At 37.8% G+C, this 11858-nt stretch overlaps 1 protein-coding gene across 1 annotated transcript in view; it reads right to left on the reverse strand.

Moving 5' to 3' along the window:
- LOC137341672 (endosome/lysosome-associated apoptosis and autophagy regulator family member 2-like) overlaps window positions 1-10965 on the reverse strand; it is a 76341-nt gene extending 65376 nt beyond the window's left edge. The window contains exon 1 of the mRNA XM_068005028.1: window positions 10709-10965. Coding sequence (XP_067861129.1) covers window positions 10709-10843 — 135 coding nt within the window. The 5' untranslated portion in view covers window positions 10844-10965. The remainder of the gene's footprint in view (window positions 1-10708) is intronic.
- Between the last annotated feature and the right edge of the window lie 893 nt (window positions 10966-11858).

Genomic DNA, 11858 nt, shown 5'->3' on the forward strand with positions numbered 1-11858 from the left:
AAACACTTAAGCAAGAATCATTTGCCACATCCTAAGTTTCAAAATAGTGAGGCCTGTTTTGGGACAGTCCAAAGACTATCACCGATGGGACTCTCTCCAACTACTTCCTCATCTCATCTTTCCGACATATCCCCCCTGCCTGTCCCTAACATTAGTGTACAGCTGGATCCCAAGATGAGCTTTCGCTTCACACATCAATTCCATTACCAAGACCACTTTCAATCTCAGCCACTTCTGTCCTACCTCTACCCCACCATGATTAAAATCTCCGTCTTGACTTTATCCCCTTGAGGTTCAACTTCCTTAATGTTCTCCTAACTGGCCTAGCTGGCTTAATCTTCCACAAATTAGAATTTATTCAAAACTCTATAGCATCTCCCACCTTCCCATCATCTCTGCCTCTTCAAGCTCAACTGGCTCCAAGATTCTTGTCATTACTTTCAAATCCCTTCACAGCCTCACTACACCCATCCATAACAATTTCCTCCAGAATTATTTGAAAACATGCACCTTTTGACACCAAGTTACTCCTTGTTCCCCACTCCCTCATTCAGCCACTGCACTCTTGTCCTTTCCAACTTCCTCTCGAGCTCTCTCCTTACTTCCAAACACCTCCTCAAAACCCTTTTCATTGACTACGCCTTTCCCTCCTCTCAGTTTTACCATCCTGCTCAATGTCCTCCTTTCTCACTCCACAATGCAAGCCATTTCGAGATATCTTCCAATATGTGAGGAGTGCGATTGAAATGCAATAGTTATTACAGCTCATCCATTGCTATTATTTATAGCAATGGATGAACATTTACAGGTTCGTGCAGGTGATTCCACATTGGAAAGGGAGGCACTATAACCAAGGCTAACCTTATCTTCACCAATGCACTTTTAGCTGGGTTCAGTGAATAGCAATCAGGAGTAAGTATCCAAGCTGAAGTTTCCTCCCTAATTCAGAACATTTGAGGGTAATTGTAGTTCCCCTATTGCTACCTTGACTGAAATCTCATTTAGCACAAACCAGGGATAGAACACTCATGATCCTGGTGACTTAGCTACTCACTCAATATGCTCTCTTAACCATTAAGGGAGCTTATATTTTACACTTTAAAAGAAAAAGATTGCTGAATGGGGAAGAAGGGTTTCCCTGACTACAAATGGGTTGAACTTTTGTTGAAAAAGACTTGCCAGCTCAAGGAACCTTAAAATCCCCCAGAACTGAAAGCATGCTAAGGGTTAAATTTAGATGGTGTGTCTTATGGACTATTGATTATATTCTTTCCTGATATACATATAATGCCACTGGTCTGACACTATTGAACAGTCTGACTTTCCATTTTGAAGAAAAAGTATTATGGGAACATTTTTCATTCTGCCTAAGGATTTGTGTATTCATTGAATTCCATCTGGCAAGTTGCACGCATTAGTATAATCGATCACTCTTATCTACAGTCAACACCTTGCCCAAGAATACAGATTTCTTTAAATCCACACAAACACCCACACACTCAAAATCAAAGAAAGCCAATGTATTACATCTTGTTGGCACTTACCAACACTCATGAGCGCAGAATAGTTAAAATTTAACTTCATGACAGAATAAGCAAACCAACTAATAACTTTCAATCATTGGAATTACCTAAAATTAAGAAATAATACATTCACACATTAATTTAAGCAGTTGAGCACTGTGACTCACCAGTCAGGGAGTGCTAAGAGCTGCCCAACACAGGAATTTTCATACTTCACACTTCACATATGCAACTTATCAGTCCCCAGTATTGTGTGAATCCTGAAGAGAAAAATCTAGCAGAACTTGCTTCAACTGAAATTATGCAAATCAGAGCATCAGGAAGCAGTGTTAATGTTAGCATTGGAAAAAATTGTAACCCGGGTTGTTCCATTTTAAAACACACAAGTCAAATCACTAATCAGTATTTTCTTCACTTCAATTAAGTTTTCTACCACTACTTCCGGAGTATGCGCACACAAGTCTTCAGAACACTACAAACGCTAGTTTAATCAGTTCTACCGCTGTACAAACAAATCTCCAATACACCATACTGCTAGAATTATTGAGAGTATTAAAGCAAAAAAAAAAGCTGCACTAATGCATTAAATATAAACATGTAAAGTGCTGCCCCATCTCAAATCCACCTGTATGGTAATGAGAACACTTCCCACCTCATTCAATCTTGATTTTACTCCCAAGTTATTTTGTGCCAATACAAAGCCAAAAATCACTTCAAACCGGTGAGAACAGTGTGTAATAACAGTGTATAATAGCATGCTAATCTTTCCAATTTTCACAGGTCAGATTGACCTGAAATATTAGTCTATAGTCCAGTACTCTCAATTCTATGATATAGTGCAGTCAAAGAACATTACTACAATTCATTTTTTTTTTACTGTTTGACCCACTAACTTGTTTTTCTTGTCTTTTACAGCTTCCAAAAAGTGCTGATCAAGTTCAAGCATTTAGTGAACTTTCCATTGTCACTGGTATTTTTTATAGGAGCAGCTGTATCCTTTAAACAGTTTCCTTAAGAATTCAGTCAGAATGTTAGAGTACTTATCAGCGTGGCTCATTTTTTTGACTGCAATTTATTGTCCAAAATAGATGAGCATTTGTGGGAGAAAAAAAAGCACTTAATTGTTCATATTCACTGTTAAAAGTTTCATTAAGAATGCAACCTTGCTTTTTGTATTTTATTCCATTGTTTGATCCGTTTTTCCTTCTCAGTTTGGTTTGTAAAAGATCCCACAGTTCCTTTCGAACAAAGGCAAGAGCTCTTCCGCTGTCCTGCCAACATTTATCCCTCAATCGACACAACCAAAAACAAATCACGCGGTCATCCATCTCATTACTGTTTGTCGAACCTTGCTGTACGCAAATTGGCTGCCGCGTTTCTCTACATTACAACAATGACTTCAAAAGTACTTCATCGGCTGTAAAGCACATTGGGACATCCTAAAGTCATGAAGAGTGCTATATAAAATGCAAGTTCGTTTTGTATATTTTTCAATCTCTATTTCATTTAATTCCTTTTTGTTGTTACCTACCAATATAGATAAAAGAGATAGCCAACAGCCTGATTAGTGTCGTCAAAAGTTATGTTAATAAAAAGAAACACTAGCACTTACAGAATGACATTCTCCTCTGAAAGGTAACTGAATTACTGGACCAGTGATTTGCATAGCTGGAGATTGCACAGGTATAGACCCACGTCCGACTCTTTAGTGCCCAAAGTCATCAACGTTACCCAGAAAGATTGATGATACTGTGACCCGACCCCTACCCCAAGGGTTAGGAACTCTCTCTTCAGTTATAAACATTCAACTCCTTAGTTTGGTAATCACATCTGATCAATAATAGGGAAACTATATCTTCAAAATCAGATAGAAATCATCAAGGCGGTCTGAGTGTCATCATTCAGCATTCTACACAACCTACATGCATCCAGTTTTATAATACTGCAGGGCTGGCTACAAAAAGACATGCTCCTGGTCTCAACAGTTCAACCCGATTAAAATAAGCCAATTTGAGGAAGGCAGCCTATTCCATTCTCCACACCACTGCTGCAGCCAGATTATCAGTTCTCTACAACGTTATGACAGGACCAGCACAAATAAATGTTGGCATTTAAGTTAGACTTCTGTATTTCTGCCAGAACATAAAAGCTACAGCTGCACCTCAAAATTATCTATCAATCCAAAAGTCCTGCAAGGAATATCAGTGGCCAAGAGTCATATACTGCTTCACTCCTTGTACAATTTTCCCAGTGAAAATTCCTGAACTCTTATCCCTCATACATAGAAATTTAAACAGAGTTAACTCATAACTTACTGATCCATGGTTGTTGAAGCATACATTAGGCTATGGGAAATCTATGACTTCTTGTTAAATATTCCAGTGCAATTTCTTAAAGTCTTTCAGTGCTTTTAATCATCACAGTCAAATTCATGAAAAATCTGATCACATTAATTATATGCAGCTGGTTCCTGTTTTTAATGTCATCCAGCACAGATCTGTTGGTTAAAAAATAGTTCATGTCTCATTTTTGAATTTTTGCGCTATATTTTCTTGGGTTCAACATCACCAGCCACTCACGCTAGTGGATCTCGTGTTCCCTATGATCTGGAGTGTAACCTTTTTCTGCCCAATATCTAAACGATAGAAAGACCCAAAAAATTGTAACAGAGCACTCTTAACCTGCACAGCAACTACTGGAATGCATCACATACCACCAATCGATTCTCCCCTCTCCAAAAAGCAGACTGAAAATACATTCTCAGCAGACCAAAACTCAGGCTCTGAATCAACAAATTGTTTTATTTAAATAGGACAAGTAAATGGACAATATACCATATAAAATGAAGAATCATACATTTCACTAAAGATGCCACTCACTTTCTCTCTAAGCAAAGATGTTAAAAACATAAGCACACTTCTTACATCAAGGAACAGGCAGCTGTTTGAAAACAAGACCAGCAGTGCTGCTAGCTGGCAAAATTTTAAAACACAGTGGAAACTGACTCTCTGGTAAAACAGACTTCCTACAGAAATACAATGCCAACCCCTTTGAAGTTATTCTGAAACAAAAGGCAGTAGGCAACTGCATCTCCTGTAATTACATTGGATTAACAGCGATCCACAAGAGGCTGCATTTCTCTTATCAATACTGAATGGATAGCCAGCCTTTGACAATGGCAAGGATGTTTGTGATAATTGTTTAAACGGGCAGTGCCATTGCACACTAACATCTTAGACAATCCGCAGTGCTTTACTTAGCAACTCACATTGATGCCCACAGCAGCCAGTCTGTCAAGTCTCCAAGCTGATGGTTTTTCTTTGGGAAATCCCATGTGACCTTGGGTTTTAACCCCTAACATGCTGTTTCTAGCAATACATGCAAAACATTCTACACAGACAAAAATCAACTTGGCACAGTATCACATTTATTGATTTTATTTTAGATTCATCTAACTTGAAATAAATTTTATATTAAGGTATTGGAGTGGTACTCAGAGAAACCTGAAGCAAAAGGATATCAGAGAGGTACTGTATTAAAACAACATTCAACTCCTTGGTTTTGTCATCACATCTGATCTATGTTGGGGAAAGTGCAACTTCAATAGCATTCATAGATTAGTCCAGACATGAGAGAAATGAAAGAGGAAGTAAATATAATAGCAAACAGACAATAAGGCGCTACATATGCATTCAATCCCCTAAAGCACTGAAATGCCAATCTGTGCAACACCACAATATGGGAGGGGGGGGGGCGGGGAAGAAGTTGAGAGCGTCACTTGGGTCATTCTTACAAACCTCAGCCACCTGTAGACAAGAAACAAAGATTTAAAAAAAATCAAAGCATTCAATTTCCTGAAAACAGAATCACGGAGTCTACTTGTGAGGGCAATTAGGGATGGGCAATAAATGCTGGCCTTGCCAGCGACGCCCACATCCCGTGAACGAATAAAAAAAAAGAATGGCCTCAAAAATACAGAAGAACCACACTGAAGATTAATTTCTGATCTACTGCAATCCTAGCAATAATGGCCTTCCTTTGTGCAACAGGTCTTGTCGACACATCAGTTTTTTTTTGTTGCACACAGAAATTACATAAACATTTTACTGGCCGTTTCTATCAAAGCACCTTATAAGAGGCAGGAACAGTGAAATGGAGAAAATAGCCAAAACAACTTAAGCACATTATCTGACAAGTCACAATCTATTTTTAAATGAATCCACAGGACAACTGGATTGCAAGAAAGTAACGAACAGCAAAAGGTTTCAAAGTACATGATAGGCTGGGTCGGAAAGCTGGAGGCACAACCTGTTGAACTTTGTATCACTGGTAAAGCTGCTTTAACTCTCCAGTAACATTCCAGTAGTTCGGAACATATTGACATGATTTGTATTGTATTTGTTCTGAACAAAACCCAGAATTAATTCTAAAAAATATTTTGAAGTAACTTTGATTAAAAAATTAAGGGCAAAATGTTTAAATACAGGGATTATTTTTCTTCATGCAATCACGAAGACTCTAGCAGTTTCTCAAAGATTTAAGTCATAATTCACCCAAAATTTTCAAAAGGTTATCGATTTTTTGGGGGCAAACTTAGTGACTTCATTGACCATATGCAACACTTTAATCAAAAAGGAAAGTCTGATCCTGCTAGCAAACAATCCATTTCTTGAGCCAAGGGATCATGGAAATCAGCGAGGGTTACTTTGGCGTTGGGGTTTTGGATATTTTTGTACCGTCTTTTCAACAGCTGGCTAACAATTTCCTAAACTGACCACATCTTCACAATCCGAAACCTGTGCCTTCTCACTTTCTTCCCCTACAGCGTGCAAGGACTTGGGAATTAACAATTATCTCTGCTACTTATACTACACACACATTAAATTTGCAGGATGGACCCAGCCTTTATCCATTTCATTTCTTTCAAGAAGGAAACCAGTTGATTTTTAAAAGACACAGCCAAACAAAACTACAACATTTGGTGGCTTTAGGGAAAACTTTGATAATTTTCTCACACAATTACTGAGTTTAATGTACTCAACAAAATCATTTGAATCTGATGTTAAGTAGCAATGAAATTCATAAACAAAAATCAATTTCTGTACTGAATGGCAGATATCAATAATAGAATCCCATTCTATTAACACCTGCAAAAAACAGCACTTGGCATGTACATTTATTAATCTAATTAAACTAGAATCCCAAGAACCGATGCAAACAACTTCCTTTGAAATGAACAGTCACCTGCTCTTGAACCCTTGGTTGGAATATATTAAAAAGAAAACAGACAGGTTTCACAATTTGTGACTTCAGATCAATGCAGGAAGAGTTCAGATGGAGACATGCAACTTGCATATCAATTGAATTTTCCATATTAATGAATAATTAGCTACAAGCTGTCAAATTAACTGTATAAGCCACACTTACAAAAGGAAGTATTTAGAACAAGCCAATGTATTTTTGCCGTTTACACTATTCTTATGTAAAAAAGTGAATGCTCTTAAAAAGTAATTCTCCAAAGAGGTTTTATATGCATAAAGTGTTTAGAAAAAGTTATTCTATATATTTGAATTTAGCAGTGTCAGAGAGAATACATAAGTTTTAAGGAGTCAAATAATAAAACATATCAGAGGTTATTTCAGATAAAGGCGATCTCCTAGAAAAAAAAAGTTAGATTCAGTTGTTTTGACTGCAGTTAACACTGAGATAGTCTGAAAATTCTAGTGGAATGTTCAAACAGTGCAAGTAATTGTGTTGAGTGGGAGCATTTCATAAGCTTCATCTTGTTTCAAGACAAACATTTTAAAGCAGGGTGTGGAGGAAGGATGTTACTGACTTGAACTTTTTAAAGAGATAGATAGCACTGCTAAAAACACTTTTCTGCATCACCAACATGCACCACAGGAATCCCAATTCACATCAACAAAATCATACCAATAAAAATGAACCCAGTAATCTGCTTGAGCTTCTCAATGACATTCTCAGGAGATGAAACAAAATAATACGGAAGGCATTCCTCCCTTCTCCAGAAGCAATCTGCAATATATCAGAATCTCATAGCAATGGGTTAATTCTATTTATAGATATCGTACAACCAGGAACTAACATATGTAAAGCCTTTGATTAAACTGGTTTCACTAATCATCACCTTTCATGATTTCAGAAACATTAACAAAATTAATGTAGTTTATTTCCTTCCCACTCAACAGGCAAACTGTTGCAGTTATTTTTTTCTTCACTTTACCAAAATTACAAAGGACTATCTGTATAACTTAAGACTGGTGTCTAAAAGGAGAGTTTCACTATTGTCTAATAACTTTTTGCTTTCAAAATTTGATTTGCAATTGCCCCTCTTCACAGCCATGCTCCATTCCGTGTGGGTTGGTTTACATCTGGTTTGTCAGTCCAGCAGCAGCACTGTTGGTACCTCTGGACCCATCCAACATCCCTGAAGTATAATGGTTGAGGTGGGGGAAGAGGTAAACAATGCAAGGTTGAAAAGATAAAAATAGAAAATAGTTCAAAATGCATCACATGTTGCATCTGCTGCAATGATGGCTTTTTCAGTGGTTAATATGGCAGCTCAAGAGAGCAGGGTATTCATGGTTATTCCAAAAACAGCCTAGCCAAAATGACAATAACCCTTTTTAATATGTTAATACATTTGATACATTAGGCAAGATTAAATACATTGCAAAGTTATACTGTAGAAAACTACTGCCGTATTACTGAGTAAATGATATCGTGGAATCTCCATTATTCACGATAATGAAGGGGCCAACGACCCACCCCAACCATACACACATCAAAAGTCCTCAAATTCCGGTGTTACATCTGAAGTACAGTAAGACCTTAGGCACAAGGATATAGACAATTAACAAATAAACATTAGGTAGTTCTATTAAGCAAGAAAAGGAGTACAAATGACAAAAGATGTACAATGAGGCCATGTCTTGTGCAGGGCTTTGTCCTGTGAAAATTCTGCTGAATGGAGCGTTTTGTATATTAATCTAGTATGTCAACAGACAGAAGACATCAATGTTGGTTTAGCAAACAGGCAATTCAGACACAAGCTGTACTTGACTTTTTAAAAAGGGATAGTCCACAAACACATGATGCAATGACAAATCACAATGAAACGTGGTATCACATGACATTGTGACCCAAATGACATGACTCTTATCTCCTCACTTTTTCCACAAAGACAATGATCTTTTATCACATCAAGTTTACTGAAATTAAAAATCCTGAAGGAGGACTCAAAGATAAATCAGAATAGAGAACTATTGAGTTCAAATCAGACTGGAGATAAAAATGATGCATACAAACACAGGCATCTTTCAAAATGTCATTTTGACTAGTGACTTTTTAGACAATCACTGCCATTTTTCCACCTTTTAAATTGAACTTGTTTTATTATACAACAACTTTGATTCTCTGACAATGATGATGCTTGAAATATTTCTGAACAATTAAAACTGAAAAAAGTGAACTAAGCTGTAGTCATTTTCAAATTGATTTTTTAATACATTTAGGGCCTGATTTTATTTGCAACATTCATCATGAGGCACATATGTTAAGCACACAGAAATTTATCATGGGGATGCAGCACAGATGAAATGGAGGTGCAATTCCACACATTCAATCAAACTCTTATGACCGTATACCTAGAATTATACCCTGCATTTCGAACACGAGTTCCTGATCTCAGCCACATCATCAAGACTCTTTTCTCCTACACAAGACAATGAGAGCAGGAATGCATCTTTGTCCAGGCCAATGTGTATTTCTCTTATCAACCCTATTATTTGTCATTAGGTGCAAATGCTGAAGTGCATTATAAAGCAGGTGGTGACTCAACCATTTGTGTTCACTCAAAGGGACAGTGTACCTATAAGCCATTGGTAAACTACCTCCTTGTTGTCACTATTGCATTCATCTGTGTAATCTCCCACTACAAGTGCTTAGTTTTAGGTGTTGTAAAATTAATAAAGTGGCATCAAAAAAATTGCATTGCAGCAGATAACAGCAAACTTTGCACATTGCAGCTGAATTATCAGCAGGTTGTTCCTGGTTTCTCTCGGAACTGAACTTACCAGAAACCTTCTCTTCCCTTAATGCTGTACCACAATCCCTTTAAAGATCTCCTTTCTCTGATAAACTAAAATGTGGTTTAGTCAAAGCTTTAAAGGTTAGCTCTTAAAATTCGTACATTTAAAACCTGGGATCCTTCTGCATTAGATGAAAAGTAATCTGCGTACTTTAAACAAGGGTCATGATTTTTAAATGATTCTCAATTATTTATACTGATCCATCAATGCTAAATGGTTTGAAATACACACATAATGTGTATATATTCCCATATTGTTTCAAGTAGATTATAATTTGCTTTGACCTGTGGGATAAACTGCCACAAAACCATTGTGCCTTGCTTGGCTTCCATTGCCCGTTTAACAGATACATAACGTTGTATATCAAGTCTGTGCTTCTGCTTTATGGGTTGCAATGGCACGTTCACTGGTGTGTACGAAAGATGGTATCAGTAAAGCTGTTGGGACAATAAAAGAAGGAGCTTATCTCAGTGGACAGTCGCGGTAGAGTGCGTTTAATCCCTGGATACAAGCAGCAGCTGCACAGGTTGTTTGTTAATCACAGACTCTGAATCCACTGGAGGGGGTGGATATTTCAAGCTTCCAATTTAATTTCAAACAGAGGAATTACATTAATTTACTGCATCACGCCATTAAAATTACTCTTTAACGAATACTATAGGGTACAGTGCCAAAAGATTACACGTTTACCAAAACACAACAGAAATTGCTACCCAATACCTTAAATTCTGAGGTAACATTCTGAAAATTGTAATATCAACAGATTTAATGTCAGAATCATCAGGCCAGTGAGTCGTTTATGTCACTGTGGCAGAAGAGCAGTGTACCTTTAAAAGCACATTTGTTTTTAAATGCAATAAAAGAGACATGAAAATAACGCATATTCCCTTATGAATTACAGAGGACTGAACCTATTGTATGCATCTTCTTTGGAGGGGGGGAAAAAATCAATTCGGTGCAAAGAGAAATAAAACGCATAATCGCTGCATTTTCCGCAAGCTTAAAGACAAACGCTAATAAAGGCTCTCCCCATCATTTAACGATGGAAAGGGGAGACCAGTTGTTGTATCTCACCTCTCCGCAAGTAGGAATCCCTGAAACCATAACACCGACCGGCACCAAGACGGAAATTAAAGCGCACACAATCCAGGAGCGTGAAGAAACCGCTGGGAGAAACAGTTGCCTGCTTATTGTTACTCTCGATTCCATTGCAACCCTACTGATTTATTGTAAAACATTAAAGGAGGTTATTTTTTTCTCTCTCTCTCTCTCTCTGCCACACATAAACAGTAGTCCTTTCCTTCTCCTCCACCCAATCTGCTCGTGTGCGCCCAGGGACCAACACCAGCTGGAACGTCACGCGTTCAGCTCGTCATGAGCGCGCGCTCGGTGCCATCGGGCACGCGCGCAGTGATTCTGTATCCACATGTGTGCGGTGGGCACAGCTGGCATGTATGTTCTCCATTTAAAACTTGTGTTTTAGATATATATATATATATATGTGTATGCTCTGTGATTACAATCAGATATACCAGATTCCAAATTTTAAAATCAAGGCTCATCACTCTCTCTTCTTGCCTAACCCACTCTTTCCCAGGACATCAAATCTGTGTTACCTCCCCTAACCTCCAGGTTTTAAATCCCCAGCCTGGAAGCATAACTCATGACTTTTTTTTTAACACAGCTGGGAAATAAATAAGTAGGAGATGCGCAGTTCGGCCATGATAATTCAAAGTAATTTTGTGCACTAAAATTCTTGAATTATCCAATAATTTGTAATAAGCAACAGAAGTAACACAACAAAGTGGAAATGTAGTGCTAAAAATTGAATTAAGCAACTTTGAGTTAAGAGGAATGGACTATGTTTTTGAGAAAGGACCTAGGAAGCAAAATTATGAGATCCCAGTTAGTTTGCCAACAATTTACCATGTAATTTTTTATTGTTTCTGATTTCACCTCTTTTGGTCTTCCCAGGCCACGTACTTCCTGTGGCAGGGGAGGGAAAACAACTTACTCCCAGGCCTCCACCACTGCTGTTCTTTAGCCATCTAGTAAAAGGCAGGCAATAGTGGCCTGGTAATGACTCTCTCTCCTTTGGAGTGTTGTAAAGTCTGCATTTGGTGCTTTTCCACAGGACAGCACTTTAGATTGGTAGATCAGGAAATACAGTTTTCAGTATACGTAGCTGATGAAAACTGTAGGGTTTTTTTCTACATGTTGGTAG

This window comes from Heptranchias perlo, chromosome 24, assembly GCF_035084215.1.
Source record: "Heptranchias perlo isolate sHepPer1 chromosome 24, sHepPer1.hap1, whole genome shotgun sequence".
Taxonomy (NCBI): domain Eukaryota; kingdom Metazoa; phylum Chordata; class Chondrichthyes; order Hexanchiformes; family Hexanchidae; genus Heptranchias; species Heptranchias perlo.